The following is a 17,046-nucleotide window of genomic DNA, read 5'->3' on the forward strand; positions in this document are numbered from 1 at the left end:
TCTCAGCTTTCGTTATTACAGCCTGGATATTATTTACTGTAATGTTATGGTTGCATTACTAGAACTAATAATAAACACATAAAATAATGTTATAATTGGACATTTGTGTCACTTTTCTACTAAAAACCCTACATGTTGTGTTAAAATAATGAACATTTAAGGTCCCAAAGAAGACATATAGATGAGTTGTTAAATGACACATGAGCTCAACAATCTTACCATAAAACTTCTCACTCAACATGTTTTGTTTTCTGTTCTGTTCACCTTAAATGGCCCTTAAGCACCAGTGTGTTTTATGAGATCTGAGTGATGCTCTTTGCCATTGGGTTTTGTTTGGTTAAGTTAGATGGATGGATTTCATAAAAAACCACATGGGAAATATACCCTTCATGTATTATGCAATAAGTTTGACAAGCTTAATGGATGACTATAGCAAACAGACAGACACAGAGATGGAGGAAAGAGAGGTTCAAGGCTTTTCTACATTCTGCCTGCCTTGCCTCTCTATAGAAGTTTAGCTGCTTCTTCAGTGATCCGTTTGGAAGAGACTGAAAAAAAGAAAACAGCACCTGCTTCCAATCAAGAGGATTTCACACTAAACCACTTACACTTCATTTGAATCATAAAATACATCTCCAGGGAGAGATGGGGAGTTAATATGCAAAAACTTTAAGTAACTGAAGCTTGTAATCTCTCAAAAATACCCATCCATGCAGTGTACTCAAAATACTAAGGTATAAATCTACCATTCACTTAACACTGGGGTTTCTAATTCATCTCATTCCTTCAAGTGACAGACATCAGTTCATCTAAACAGAGCTACTTATCCTGGGTTCAAAGGTAACAATCAACTATACTGTACTCCTGCTTTGCATGTTACTCACACTGTCGGGCTGTGATTGAATATTGCGTGAACTAGAAGTGGTGACTCAACATCTGCAGGCATTAACGTTACTGTAGAAAATTCAGTTAACCAGATGTTTCTATCCTAGTTTTTATGATTTGATATCAAGATGAATCTGAGTGCGGGATCTATGATTATTATTATATAGGATTATCGATGCATGCCTCAAGCTGAGTGATAGCATGAGTTGAAACCAGTGGTGGAAGAAGCACTCAGATCCTTTACTTAAGTAAAAATACTAATACAACAATGTAAAAATAGTCCATTACAAGTAAAAGTCCTGCATTTAAAATCCTACTTAACTCAAATAAAAGTATTATCAGCAAAATGTACTTAAAGTATCAAAAGTAAAAGCACTCATTCTGCAGTGAGTAAATTATTCTATATTACATTATTAGATTGTTAATACTCATGCAACATTGTGTAAGCAGCATTTTACTGTTGCAGCAGATTGAGGTGGAGCTGGTTTTAACTACTTTATATGCAGTTTGGTATTTTAGTGGTTCTCAACTGCATATAAAGTTGGAAAAGTAACTAGTAAATATAGTTGTAAGATAGTGTGTAAAAAGATAGTGTGTAAAAAGAGTAAAATGTACAATATTTCCCCATGTTATGTAGTGGAGTAGAGATATCATAAAATGGAAAAACTCAATTAAAGCGCCAGTATGTCAAAATGTTACTTAAATACAGTACTTGAGTAAATGAACTTAGTTACTTTCCACCACTGGCTGAAACCTTCCCACACCAAAATAAACAGTAGACGTGATGGGCACTAACTCTAAGTCTACTCTAAACCCTTTATTTCTGGCACATTGAACAGATTTATTATGAGAAACAAAAAGTGTTTCTTTCCATATCAGTGAAATACCTGTGTATATACAATAAAGTCTAAAAAAACAAATTGTACGCTTCTGCTAAAGGTGGGGTATCTGATTCTGGAGAAATCCAATACCATGACAAATTCCTAATATAACTAACAGTAGCTAGGTTGTGGGTTAGCAGACTGTCACTACAGTTGCTGCTACAAAGCTAACAGCCAGAGAGGACGAGACGGTTTCCCAGAGCCAGCACACCAGCTCCAGACAGCGATACTCACAACTCTCCTGCTGCTATAGCTAACGTCACAACAACAGCATATCTTGGCAAACTGGAAAGTAAGCTGAATGTTCGCGGGCAAGTCATTTAATGTTACCTGACACACAAATCATGGCTGGAATAGTGCTGTGTGGCTCGGTCCGAGCCACTTTGTTTATTTGCCATTTACAGAGCCAGGGCTGTGTTCAAACACTGGAGTTTTTTTCAGCGCACACACAGAACGGACAGCTAGCGGACCGTGAGGAGATATTTGCTGAATTTGACAGAAGGACGTGTATTAGATAAGAATAACATCCCCACCTTCAATAGAGTTAAAACCATAAAATCAAGTTGTGGACTAAGAAACAGGATTAAGACTCTGTTCACTCTATGTACCTTACTGCATTACTCTATAATGCATGTCAACTTCCGCTTCTGCTCATTGTGCTTAAATTGTCAAAAATGTATGCTTACAGCCACAGTAGCTGCATTTTATGCCTGCATCTGCAGGTTAGTAAAGCAGTCGATATGCATGATGCTTTAGATGAACATATGTAGGCTGGTTGTGCTTTCTATTGTCTGTATGGCTTCAGGATGTTTTTTGAACAGCTCATATTACAGAACAAGCTGCAAACAGACAGCGAAAGGGGCTCTTTAAATGTAAAGAGCTCTGTGTGGAGAATTTTCTAGACTGGGCTAAAATACTTTCTATTAGTTTGTGATAGTATCTTTTTTCTTTCATATTTTCTCGAACCCTTTCTGCATTTCTGTATCAGTCCACCACCTGCACTTTTACATCCCATGTTTCCTTTCCTTGCTTCATCTCTTTCTCCCTGCGCACCAGTCTTTCTCCTTTCATTTCTCTTCTGCATCTTTACTTTTCTCCTCTCCCTCCTCCAGCTCCTCTCCAGCGCCACTCCAGACCACCATCAATACCAGCGGGGTTATCTTAGACATCTCCACTCTTAAGATGGAGCAGCTGGAGAGTGAGGTGCCTCCGCTGCCGCCCCGCTTCCGCTTCAGAGACCTGCTCCTCGGGGACCAGGGCTTTCCGAATGATGACAGGTAGGCAGCAGTGTGGACGTGAAGAGAAATGGTAACTCACAGAAAGAAGGTTGAGCAGAGCTGTTTGACACGGTCAAAGACATCAGATAAACTCTTAAGAAGTTGTTGTTTTTTATTGTTGTTGTTGATTGTTTGTTTGTTGGTGATGGCCAAAAGTGAAAAAAATTGCTATTATGCTATTTATCCATCTAGATTGTTTTGGTGTGAGTTGCCGAGTTTTGGAGATATCGGCCGTAAGGATGTCTGTGTTTTGTTTTTTAATATAATGGGACTATATGGCACTCAGCTTGTGGTGCTCAAAGCGCCAAAAAATACATTTGAAAAACTCAACAGCAACGTCTTTTTCCAGAAATTATGACCCGGTTACTCAAGATAATCCACAGACCTTGTTGTGAGCTGTTTAATGTAGGCAGAAAGAAAATACATCAATTATTTTAGCTGTTTCACCATTTATTCATTACTTTTAGCTAACTATTTCAACTGTTTAGCCATTAAATGTAGCTATTTTACCATTCATCCATTATTTTTAGCTATTTCGACTGTTTATCCATTACTTTCAGCTAACTGTTAGCTAACTTCTCTGCTTGCACACTAACTAGTGTCATGCACTGTCAACATATGGTGTTTTTATGGAAGCCCATTTCCGCCTATGTGATGAAAAAAAAAGATCTTGTAAGTCATTATAATGGGAAAAATAATGACTTATTATCTCAAAATAATGAGAAACTTTCTCAAAATAATGACTTAGTATTTCAAAAAATGAGTTAGTACCTCAAAATAATGAGAAACCCATTAATCTCATTATTTTGTGATACTAAGTCATTATTTTGAAAAAGGTTTCTCATTATAATGACTTACAGGATCTTTTTTTCATTACACTGGTGGAAATGGGCTTCCATATGTTCGGGTGTTACAGCTGACACAATAAGTGGATGTATTTTTTCAAATGAGCTACGCACAATCTTTTCATGTAAAGTTACTGCCAAGCAACTGCAGAAGCACCCTCGACCAGTGATTCCCAGCCCAACCAGCATGGCTGGTCGATCAACAGAAAATTAATCGGTAACTACGTTAATAATCGATTAATTGTTTAAGTAATTGTTAAAACAAAAATGCTAAAAATTCACTACTGTTGGTTCGGACTGTTGGTTGGTCAAAACAAGATATTTAAAGACAGTACCTCGGGATCTTTGTGATTGGCATTTTTTAATGAAAAAGGATTTGTAACTTCAAAATGACTAAATTGCAAATAGGCCTACTGCTACAAAGAAGGAACATATTGGGCTGTAAGCAAATTAGTCTAGTAGCCTATTTGTCCACCAAACCTCTTTATAGTCTAATAGTCCATCTTCTACTGTTCCTCTTTGTTGATGCCATTTGTCTGCATTTACCATATGTTGTAATTTTTCAGACTATTTCCTCTTTCATATGAAAAAGCATTTTTATTTTGACCAGTGGTGCAGATTATTTGACCTCATTACAGCTCTGTTAGTCATCTCATGTTATTTTCACCTATCAAGAGTGCTGATTACCAGACCTCCCTCTTCTCTTTTTTTTTTTTTTTTTTACAGCTGACAAATGCTCATAATTAGCATTCAGCCCCACTTGACCCACCTTTGAGGCAGTGTTTGTAGCTGTTTTAAAGTTACATCAGAGTTATTGTGCATGGAGTGTTTACCTTGTCTACCCCCTGCAGCCTGAGCATACACAACAACATACACAAGTGCAGTTTGAAGTGTCATCTATCTCTGTTATATGGTCTAAGTGGTGTTTGTGCTTTGGATTTTGTCAGCCTTGAAAGAGGAAATGAAGGCAGAAACATGGCAGAGTTTGGGATGCTGTCCATGATGCTGAATCACTGTGGTTTTTTGAGAAGAAGTTGTGAAGTAGGTTAGGTGTGTGTATGTGTGTGTTTGATACATTCTCCTAAGAATTTGTTTGAAACTTGAAAAAGTTGGATTTGAAACATGTTTTTCAGCCAACAACACTGTGACCTAATTCACAATAAGAATTTAAAATGAGATCTCACCATCCGTCCCTCTGTTAGCTACATTTCCTCATCCACACTTTCTCCTCTTTTACCTTAAGTGCTGTACTCTGCTGCAGCCTCTGAGCGTGATAGACAAGATCAGTAGCAATCTTCTGTTTTCTGAGATCTGCTTCATTTGTTTTCGTCCTGAGATTTGTAACAGTGCTACAGCAAGGATTTAGATAGCTTCTGCTTCTAAAGTCTAAAATAAAGAGTCAAAAAATAGCTTGAAAAAGAAAAACGTGTTCCTTTTTCTGTTATTGCAGTGGTTTTGAAGAGTGTTGAATTCAACAATCTAGAGCAGTTAGTTATCAGCTCATGTTTGCTTTTCTAAAGATATTTATTCAGTATATAATCTGGGGTTCTGCCAGATAGACCTCAGGAGAGTGATGATCAAATGTAATTTTAGATGTGATTACAGCAGCAGCAAACCTTTGAGACCGCAGTGCTGTTTGTAATATTTGACATATCTGTTTGACGAGGAAAAACAACAAGCTCTGCCAACGCTTTCAGTCAAATGTGACCTTTCTCCAGCTGTCCTTGCAACAACCACTCTTTTCTCCACGATAAAGCTGTCTACATTTTCAGCTGCTATTTAGACAGTTATTATCATTTTTCTGTTCTTTCCCTGCAAATTAACCCGTCTCATGTCCCCGGTAGATAGTGTTGTTGGAGGTGAGTGATGCCTCAGGTTAGATTTTCAGTGGTCAGCTTCCAGGCTTGTGTTCAGCAGCTGTCTGTGAACTCCCAAATGTCACTGCCCACATCTGTCCAGGGATCATCCATCACTCAAAGGTTCCTTTTCTCAAAGGCTGGCATGCATGAGAAGAAACACGCAAACAAATATACACAATATTGTCAAACTATTAGCCTTATTTAAACGCTGTCTTTCTCAGGCCCACATTCTCTTTTCTTCTATTCTTCTGCCTTCTGTCTGCAATTCCAGTTTTTTTTTTCAATTTACTGTGTTTATTAAATTTTTTTCCATTTAAAATCTCTTTATTATTCCCAACTAACTCAAGTCTTTCTGAGATAAACGTAGCGATATATAAATATAAAATGCATAAATGAAAATGTCACATATTATACAGGCAGGAGTTATGCCATAAGGGTCTTCTCATGTAACCACATTAAGTGCCGCTACAGTAATAATGTGGGCGAAGGGGTTTCGAGTGGAGTGGCCTCTTCCGGTATTTTCAAAAGCACTGACTCATGGAGGAGGTCGTCTATAAATTACTACTTCAGACCCTTCAAATTAAGAGAAGACAAAAAGGTGGGAGGGACGCAGAAGAGAGAGTGAGACAGACAAAGAGAGAGCAGAGCCTCCTACTTTGTTCTTGATTTTGTTTTTGTCTGCATTTTCAAAATCCAAAAGGAAAAAGCATCTATCTTTCTGTCGCTGTCGTCTGTCACTTATGATGCCAAAACCTCCACATCATCAGCAGAGAGAGCCCGACTACCACCTCTTGTTGCTTTCTCTTGACAGAAGATCAAAACAGAAAAACAGAAAGACAGACGGCGCGTGTCTTTGGGCTTTGTAGGCTATAAGACATGAGGGCTTCAGATGACACATTTGAAACACTTCCATAAGACCCTGTAAATACTGACATGCTGCAGCTCATGATGCCTGATGCCAAAAAAGACAAATCTGTGTTTATCTGCAGCTGATCCATCAGACCATTCCTCCAGTGTGTCACAGTGAATGTTTACATCTCTGTCAGGAGCTGCAGTACTACTGGAGAGGACCATGCTGCAACAGCATCAGTTAGGGTTATTCCTGTCATCGCAACGTTGCTGTGGCAACAGGCCTGCTCACGAGAGAGAAGGAGAGAGAGACTGTATTTCTAAAAATATTCCAATAAGCACTTCATTTCTCAAAATAAATAATTAATCAAATACTGCTTTGTCTTTGAAATCTTTTTTTCAGAGCTTCTTGTTGTAATAGGCGTGTTTTGATTTTTTTCCTTCCCAAAGCTCAAAAATAATTCATTTTCCGACAAACACAGTTAGTGCTTGTGTTATTTTAGAGCTGCGGGGAGGCGTGTTGGCATAAGAAGCTTATACTGTAGGAATTAAGACTGACTGCACGACGCAGCTACAGGTGTCAATGGACAATGGATCATCAGAGGATCATCATCCCAACCTGGATCAATCCGTCCGTGGACACTTGGAGGTTGGACACTTTTGGTAGTGATGCCGGGCAGAGGTAGGGCCACATGGAGCAGTGTCCCTCATTATGGGTTGCCTGATGTCAGTGGAGGGGAGCTGAATTGGAAGCGAGGGTACCACACTGTGAGAAGTTTTTACTGTTATTATTTCTTATTTTATGTTATGCAATATATTCACAGATGAACGATGGAGGAAGTAAACAACGTGCACTCGCTCTAAACAATTTGATAAGCGCACCCAAAAACTGCTGAGATGCACAGGAATGCCTACGTGTTTATTTATTTATAGTTACAAGAACTTGAAAGCCATTTATTTATTTTATTCATGGACACAACTGCTGTTATATTAAGTAGAGCTGCAAAAGTGTCAGAAAATTGGGAATAATTAGGCTACACACAAATTGAAATTAGACCTACTTGTTTTGTAAATAAAGTGTTTGATATTAGGGCTGCAACTAACAATTATTTTCAGTAGCAATTAATTTGCCAGTGTTTTTTCTCAATTTATTGATTAATAGTTGGTTCTGACATGTCAGACAATGGTGAAAACTGTTGTTTCTTAAAGCCCAATGTGATGTCTTCCTATTGCTTGTTTTGTCTGACCAACAGTCCAAAACCAAAAGATATTCAGTTTACTATCACATAAGACAAAGAGAACCAGAAAATATTCAGATTTCAGATGCCACAACCAGTGAATTTTTAGCATTTTTGCTTAAGAAATGAATTAAAAAATTAATCGTTTTTAAGAATAGTTACCAATTACTTTTCTGTCAATTGACTAATCGACTAATCATTTCAGCTCTATTAGGGCTGCGACTTATCTTCCCATTGCTTGTTTTGTCCGACCAACAGTCCAAAACCCAAATATATTCAGTTTACTAACACATAAGACAAAGAATACATAAATTATTAATCAATTAATTTTCTGTCGATTGACTAATTATTATTATTATAATGAATCAACTAATCATTTCAGCTCTCTTTTATATGGTGTCAAAAATATTTTCACGATCATTGCCAAACTCCCTGGTTTTATTTGAAAGTTTTTGTATTCAGAGCAACACGTTTCTTTCTGTTGATGATGAACACCTTGAGGTAAACTGATTTGATAAAAGTAGACCTGTTTCAGAGCTGCAAAATGATTGTACTTGCAGAACTTGCTCAGCCGCAATTGGTAATTTTAAAAGATCTGATTACTCCCAGAGCTATGCATCTTGCATTGCCTGAAACTCTGAAACGCCAATGTGACACCGCAATATGACTAATGTCAGACCTCTTCAGCTAGTAATTGTGTGCTCAACAGGAGCTGATTAAGGGTCATTACTTGCACCATTATCTGTGTGTGTGTGTGTGTGTGTGTGTGTGTGTGTGTGTGTGTGTGTGTGTGTGTGTGTGTGTGTGTGTGTGTGTGTGTGTGTGTGTGTGTGTGTGTGGTGGGTGGGTGGATGGGTGAGACATAAAGACAGATAGACAGAGAACAATCTGTAGGACCCTCATATGTCAGCCAGCTCTCAGTTGAAGTGCCTTTACCTCCACAGCTCATCTCTGCCCTGCTGCTGGCCAGATGTGACAGCTGTTTTCAGATCGCATCACAGAGGATTTCTCTTTTCAGTGTTCTCTGTTTCACCTCTGAAGGGTTTTCTTCACTCTGTGGTGTAGTTTTAGCATCATGAAGTAGTTGTTGCAGTGCACACTGAAGGGATGTCAGTGCATCGAACAACCCACACTGCCTTTTCCTTCCCACGGTGAACCTTTCAGCCACAACACTGAAATTGGGATTACTGCAGCAGCTCAACCTCCCTCAAATTCTCCTAATCTCTCTTATGCTTGCCCTTTGTCTTTTTATTTTTCCCTGTCTGCACTCTCTTCTGAAGGCAGCACTATGAAGATTATACTTAATAATAGTGTAAAGATTTTCCGTCTGTTGCCAAGCTACCTGCTATATGAGTTGTACTTATTCTCTCAAACTTAGAAAAGATAAAATGTAAAAGTTGAAATGAATAATTGAAAGAGGAAAATAAAAACATTTGAAAGAGAAAAATAATTATTAAGATATTAAGTTATGCTTTTGGGTTTTTTTTCATTTTCATCCCCTCTTTCTGCATTTGCCCTTTTCCATTGAACATTTAACACTTTCAATTGTCTTTTCAAGCTGTATGTAAATGAGGAGGCGTGGTCTGAAGAGTGGATGGAGAGTAGCAGAGAAAACTTGCTATTTCACAATATCAGTTTGTCATTTCATTATTTAATGTCCTTTTTCATTTTCATTTAATTATGGCCTGATTTTCCTGGGAAATATAATAATAATACTAATGTGTATACAATTCTTTCTTTTAACTTTTCATTTTCTCTTTTCATTTGAATTCGGGGTAAAATGATCCTCCATACTGTAACAGCAGCTGTTTGGCTCCTTTGGTTTAAGCTGCGTGTCCTACAGTAATCTTGTCTTGTAATTGGGGAACAAAATCAGAGACAGATAATGACCAAACTCTCCTGTGGCAGATGATTAGAAAAACAACATTATGAATATTCATGCTGTGTATAATTTCATACTGTAAAAACTGCTTCGAAAAACATCTGCGTGGCTCCTTCTGTTTCTGCTGCTGATTCTTGTGTGACAGTTCCTCTCCTTCTCTTCCCTGTTAGGGTGCAGGTAGAGTTTTATGTGAATGAAAACACCTTCAAAGAGCGTCTGAAGCTCTTCTTCATCAAAAACCAAAGATCAAGTAAGTAGAAGGTGTAGGCCATCTTCTCACGTCCCGAAACTGGTTGTTGCATAATTGAAAGAGTTCATTAAAGGACATTGCAATAAAAGCAATACCCACAAATTCATGCCTAATGAGACTTGCATATAGAAAACCACAACAGCACTGGAAAATCCTAAAAATTTCTTTCTTAGCAACCACTGTGCTGCACTTACTGTAAATCTACACACACGTGTAAGTGCATAAACACACTGATGTTGCTTAAGAGTCACAATAAATCCCTTATTTGCTGCAGTGCTATAGTGTTGTTTGTGGTGAGTATTTGTTTGGAAAATGGGTCCCTTTCTCGCATTTAGGTCTTAGGATTCGTGTGTTCAACTTCTCCCTGAAGCTGCTCACCTGTCTGCTGTACATCATCCGAGTGGCGACAGACAACCCTGGTCAGGGCGCCAGCGCCAATCACACCGCAGGACAGCAAAACGCTCCCAGTGGCAACAACAAATGGTTTGTTCACACTGAGAGAAAAGTGTCATAAGTCAAGTCAAGATATATTTAAAGCACTTTATCACACAGAAGTGTCTTAAAACCAGTGGTGGAGGAAGTATTCAGATCCTTAACTTAAGCAAAAGTACTAATACCACACTGTAAAAATACTCTGTCACAAGTAACAGTCCTGCATTGAAAATGTTACTTAAGTTAAAGTATGTAAGTGTAATGTGAAAGTGTGAAATGTAGTTAAAGTATTAAAAGTACTCCTTCACCTGTGACTGTTATAGTATTATATATTATATCATTAGATTATTATTACTCATGCATTAATGTAAAGGCAGGATTTTACTGTTCTAGTTGGTTGAAGTGGAGCTCATTTTAAACAATTTTGTGTAGGACTAATGATTTATTTCATTTTGGATCAATCTGCTGATTATTTTCTCAATTCATCGATTGATTGTTTGGTTTGTAAAAAATCACAATTACCCAGAGCCCAATAGTACAAACCTCACAATTATTTTTTAAAAATTAAATTAAGTAAAAGGAAAAGCAACAAGTCCTCACATTTGAGAAGCTGGCACCATGAAATGTTTTTGCATGAAAAATTGATTATTGATATTGGAATGATTATCAAAATAGTTTCTAATTAATTTTCTGTCAATTGACTTTTCAGCTGTACTTGTATTTCATATTGTCACTAAGCTGCCAAACAATTGTTGTAATGAGGTAAAACATTTCCCTCTGAAATGTAGTGGAGTAGAAAGTAGCATGAAATACTCAAGTAAAGTACCACAGTACCACAGTAACAGTACTTGAGTAAATGTACTTAGTTACATTCCACCACTGCTCAACATACAAAGTACAGTGAAAACAACAGAACTAACATACATTACAAATTATAGATTATTGAAAGAAAAAAGTAGAGATAAAACATTAAAATAATGGTAATAAAATGCCAACAGAGTACAAAGAGATGATTTAAACAAACACAGGTGTTTTAACTGTTTTGCTTTGAGAAATTACACAACCATCAAGCAACTAAACATCTTTAAATAAATGTTTTTAGTTTTTTTTTTATCAGTGTTTAACATAAAAAAAGTAGGAAGACATCCAGTTTTTAATTTCAGACAGGCAAGCGTAAATACTTAAGAGACTGATGGATTTACTGGGTTGAATGTATGTATGTATAGAATCTAATGAAAACACTGCTTAAAGTGCATAATTCTGTATCATTTTGTTCTCTTTTCCTTACCATTTTCACTTTTCTGCAGTGTTGACTGCCAGTGGAACGGATCAGTGCAGGACAGAGAAATTAACTGGTAAGCAGCAGAAGGTGTGGCTTCTGTTAATATTATGTAGTTAAGAGCAATATTCTGTGTGTGCACTTTCAGTGTCTTACTAATTTCCAGCACTCACCTTATTACTTAACCTGGCATGAGATCAGTGTTTTTCTTATGAGATCAATGTTGTGGATTGTTAATTGGACAGAATGTCATATCTGTTATCTCTTACTCCATTAATACACATCTAAAGATATAATATTACAGTCTTATTTTGACTGTGTTTATCTCTCCCGGATGGTATAAAAACAGATAGTAATGTATTTCTTCTCTGATGTAGACGATATTTATTGTTAACTGTTAATAAAAGAGTTTCTGTTGTATGCTTTGCGTGACAGGGGGTTAATCTTCTGGGTGGATAGAAAGGTTCCTGTCTGGGCCATTCAAGTGAGTATATATATACAGAGAAGAAGAAGAATTAATTTAAATAAGCAAAACTTTTAGAAACTGAAGTATATGACTTGAGGAGATCAAATATTTCATAAACTACAGATGCTTGACCATCTAAACAAGTGTTAAAACACTGAATTTATGAGTTTGTGTTTATTATTTTCTGGTTTGGTTTGCGCAGGTAATTGTGGCCATCATTAGTTTCCTGGAGACTATGCTACTGATGTATCTGAGCTACAAGGTAACACACACACACACACACACACAGACTACAAGCACATTAGTATGATTACAGAATACAGTCTGTACAATTAGTCACTTACAGTCTGTAAGATTGACAATCCTTAAGTGGCGTAATTAGTCATTTGTCACGGCTACGTTAAGGATAGACAGTGATTACAGGATCTGGTTGATGAGAAGGATAAGGGGTCGTGGAAAGTGACTACAATTAAGAAATGTATCTCTGCAGTGATTCACTGTCTACAGTGTGCTTACAGGTAAAACTTGTCTGTCTAAAAGTCTGTGCATGTTTTTAACTTTAGGGGAACATTTGGGAGCAGATATTCCAGGTGTCCTTCCTTTTGGAGATGATCAATACAGTTCCCTTCATCATTACGGTAAAACTTTTACCATGACAACACTAAAATACTCATTATCTTAACTATCTCCCTCTAGTTAACCACATACTTTTATCTTAAAAGAAATGTTTACTCTGTTTTTTTACTATACTATTTCATATTATTTACAATGTTAGTCATATGAGGCCATATGAATTATTGAGTCAGTCTCTGTTTAATGGACACAGAAAAGTGAACTATACACATTCAAACAGCTAGAAACCAGAGACTGTACAGCTGCACCACAGTTGTTTTGGGTGTTAGGTGTTATAATAGCAGGTTGCAATTTGTACAGGTGAAAAATCTAAATTACAATACATATTTCCCATTAGTGTGGAGTTTTTAGACACGCTGCTGATGGTCTAACACTTTGGTCCAGACTGAAATTTCTCTGGATGGATTGCCATGAAATTTTGTACAGACATTCGTGTCCCTCACAGGATGAATTGTAATCACTCTGGTGATCCCCTGATTTTTCTTCTAGCATCACCATTAGCTTTTAATTTGTCCAATACTTTGGTTTATGACCAAATACCTGCAAAACTACTTACATTCCCATCAACCTCAGCTGTACTTTGTGTTTACTGCTAATTAGCAAAAAAATAGCATGCTAACACGCTAAACTAAGATGATGAATGTGGTAAACATTATACCTGATAAACATCAGCATGTTAGCATTGTCTTTGTGAGCATGTTAAAGTCGCATGCTGACATTAGCATTTAGCTCAAAGCACTGCTGTGCCTCAGCCTCACAGAGTCTCTAACTTAGCTGTAAAATTAGTCTTGTTTTCATATTTGCACAGTGTTCGAGAATAGCAGCCATAAAAGGTATCATAAAAGGTCAGACTGAGCTACATATAGAAATGTAAATGGTTGTACCCCTGCACCACAGTAATTTTGGGTGTTAAAATGTTAGATAATAAGAGCAGGTTGTAATTTTTTCACAGGTGAAGCATTTAAGCCACAATGCATACAGTATTTCCCATTAGTGTGCAGTTTTTAATGCGTAACTGACATGGTTGAAGAAAGGTTTAATTCTGAAATGTTATCCATAAGTGTCTCACTTTCTCCTCAGATCTTCTGGCCCTCAATAAGGAACATCTTCATTCCTGTGTTTCTCAACTGCTGGTTGGCCAAGTGTGCTTTGGAGAACATGATTGTGAGTCAGCAGCATTAGCTTAACTGCTTCTGTTAATGACTTGCTTTTAATCAACATTTTAATGACTTTGTTAAGGCAAGACACCCTGAGTCACAGTTACTGCGGCTGCAACAACACATCCTTCTCCTGCTTTGGTTCTGCTCTGATTGTGTGCACCCTAGAGGTCTTCCACTGGGGGATCATTTGCAGTCGTCTCTGTATTTTATCATTTTGTTCTGTATTTGGAAGCATCCAACAGTAGAACCCTAATGCCATTCTCTATTTGTAATAAATAGCTAAACTAATGATGTGAGAACTGAACTGACATCAATGATCAGAAAAAACATTTAATAGATGCAAGTAGATATCTTTATTTTGTATGAGTTTGTAGCTTCAAAGTCTTTAAAGTCTGCTGTTGTTATTGCGTAGAATGATGTCCACAGAGCAATCCAGAGGACCAACTCAGCCATGTTCAACCAGGTCCTGATTCTCATCTGCACCCTGCTCTGCCTGGTCTTCACTGGGTGAGGCTGCCTCTTAAAGAATCTTTTTTTTTTTAGCTGTTTGTAAGGTCATGTGTATATTTAAATTAACAGGACTGGATGCCAAAAATACTTATAATTAAAAATATATAAAATACTGTCTTATGTAAGTTATAATATAAGTTGTATCTAATGTAATAACCAACACCTCTCTGATGCAGTCTCAACAAGAAATTTACATTTTAAGCTTTATAGGTTGCAGAGCTTTTGTATTATATAGCATTACATTGGAAACATGTCTATGGTAGTGTACATTGTTGCACAGTGATTTGCCAGTGACCATCAGATAGTAACTAGGCATATGCCAATCTCAGCGTCATAAAAGCAACAAGGAAAATTCATCAATGTTGTTGAAACTTTCTTTTTCGGGAGAAAACAGAGCGTGATCACTTGGTACACTTGCAATTAATTCCAAATAATAAGCTAGCTGAGATTTATGGTTAGTTCACTGCAGGTTAGTTGAACATGAAAAAATGGGACTTTTTATACAGGCAAACAGGCAATTTTCCGAATAGATATGAATAGAAATTAGTAGATATTTTTTTGGTTTAAAAGGAATAGCCCTTTAAAGGAAATTCCTGTGGAAATCAATGATAAATTCAACACAACAAATTGAACTTACTAATATAACAGTCTCAGTACTTTGTCTATCTTTCCAGGAAACCTTTAAGAAATAATTAGTAAATAATAGACCTGTAAATACATATAAAGGGAATTGATAAACCATTTGTGCAAAAGAAAAACAGGAAAATGATGGAGTTGAGGATAAAATAAGATAAAAATAATACTAAAAACTAATCAAGTTTTAATTTATTAAGTGACTGTAGGTAGAGGAAGTCAAATCAAGTAATTTTTATTTATATAGCCAAAAATCACAAGCAAAATAAACAAAAAAATAGAAAGCGTTTCATTTTTTCCAACTGATCGTAAGTTCATAAAGCTTTTAATTTCTTTTTGCAATGCATTTTAAATATGTAGATAACTGTATTATTTATTAATATCTTCCATTATACTTCTGACACATCAGATACCCTATTATTGCTTTATGTTGCTGAGTTCATAGTGAATAGTACATCATAAATGCTGGCATCGGGTTTCTTTGTATACATGGTTTATCTAACCTGTTCTAAACAGCACATGTGGAATCCAGCACCTGGAGCGAGCAGGCAAAAACCTCACTCTCTTCAATTCCTTCTATTTCTGCATCGTCACCTTCTCCACCGTGGGCTTTGGAGACGTCACTCCCCGCATATGGCCCTCCCAGCTGCTAGTTGTCATCATGATCTGCGTGGCTCTGGTGGTGCTGCCTCTGCAGGTAGGAAGATGTTGAAATAATCTTTGGTAACTTCTGAGTCTTCCTTTGTGAGTTTTAGTTTCACTCACAGCTTGTTGTGTGTCAGTTTGAGGAGCTGATGTACCTGTGGATGGAGAGACAGAAGTCAGGAGGGAACTACAGCCGCCACAGAGCGCAGACAGAGAAACATGTAGTGCTGTGTGTCAGTGCACTGAAGATAGACCTGCTCATGGATTTTCTCAATGAATTCTACGCCCATCCAAGACTGCAGGTATCAGGGTACACATTTAGGATGTGATAATGGATTGCATGGTGTCTTTCTAAGGATATTTAAAGGGAAAATACTTCTTATGATTCAGACAAGACTGACTAACTGAGACACAGAAGGAAATTTGTAGCCAGATTTTGACATTAACGTCTTCCACATGGTTCTTCATGCATTCCACAGTAGATACTAAAGTTGTTCTTGTGTAATATTAAAGGATTACTATGTGGTGATCCTGTGCCCAAGTGAAATGGACCTCCAGGTGCGGAGAGTGCTGCAGATCCCTTTGTGGTCTCAAAGGGTCATCTATCTGCAAGGATCTGTTCTCAAAGACCAGGACCTGCTAAGAGCCAAGTAAGTGACAGATCCTAAAACCTCTGGGCCCAGAGAAGGACAACTTTTCACAGTTTTGATGATGTATTCACAAACAAAATAATTACATAAATAATAATAATTAGAAAAGAAACATAAAATTATAATAAAAATTATAATAAATAAAAAGGGGAAATAATAATAATAATACGGTTATGGGGTCTTCCTAGCACATTTTACTCTCCATGCACTAAAGTGACAGCTTCTCTACATGTTCCAGGACAGGGGACCTTATGTGTATTGTGTTAAATTTAGCACCTGTTCCACGCAGATAATACTTTATCTTTTCTGACCTCGAAAAAGACAATGCATCCTGAAGCGAGTGTAAGATCAGATTTCTTCCAATGTCGCAACATCAGACGTCTTGCAATTAAGGTCATGAAAGCAAGATCTAATTTGTGTCTGGGTACACCTGTTGCCTTAAGAGAGCAGTGATTGATGATATATGGATTGGGAATCTCACCACCTCAATGACGATTTAAAAACAGACTTCCAGTACAGAGTTATAGAAGGACAAGACCAGAACATAATGTTCCGCCAGGCCCTGGTGGCATCGGCTACATGTAGGGTCAACTTCTGACTATATTTTAGATAGTCAAAGTTTTGTCCAGTGCACCCTGTGTACTATTTTGCATTGAATCCAGAATTAATAAC

The 17,046-nt window shown here is 37.2% G+C and overlaps 1 protein-coding gene across 3 annotated transcripts in view; it reads left to right on the forward strand.

Moving 5' to 3' along the window:
* The window catches only part of kcnt1a (potassium sodium-activated channel subfamily T member 1a), a 33,831-nt gene that overhangs the window by 835 nt on the left and 15,950 nt on the right, over positions 1-17,046 (forward strand). For 2 of the 3 annotated variants that reach the window (XM_044174881.1, XM_044174882.1), the window contains exons 2-13: positions 2,879-3,043; positions 9,887-9,966; positions 10,302-10,449; positions 11,706-11,753; positions 12,113-12,161; positions 12,346-12,405; positions 12,707-12,781; positions 13,857-13,940; positions 14,349-14,443; positions 15,596-15,776; positions 15,862-16,026; positions 16,238-16,374. In XM_044174881.1, the coding sequence (XP_044030816.1) occupies positions 2,879-3,043; positions 9,887-9,966; positions 10,302-10,449; positions 11,706-11,753; positions 12,113-12,161; positions 12,346-12,405; positions 12,707-12,781; positions 13,857-13,940; positions 14,349-14,443; positions 15,596-15,776; positions 15,862-16,026; positions 16,238-16,374 (1,287 nt within the window). Of the gene's footprint in view, positions 1-2,878; positions 3,044-7,056; positions 7,279-9,886; positions 9,967-10,301; positions 10,450-11,705; positions 11,754-12,112; positions 12,162-12,345; positions 12,406-12,706; positions 12,782-13,856; positions 13,941-14,348; positions 14,444-15,595; positions 15,777-15,861; positions 16,027-16,237; positions 16,375-17,046 lie in introns of those variants that run through there. The other variant, XM_044174883.1, reaches the window with a different exon arrangement.

This window comes from Siniperca chuatsi, linkage group LG18, assembly GCF_020085105.1.
Source record: "Siniperca chuatsi isolate FFG_IHB_CAS linkage group LG18, ASM2008510v1, whole genome shotgun sequence".
NCBI classification, from domain to species: Eukaryota; Metazoa; Chordata; class Actinopteri; order Centrarchiformes; family Sinipercidae; genus Siniperca; species Siniperca chuatsi.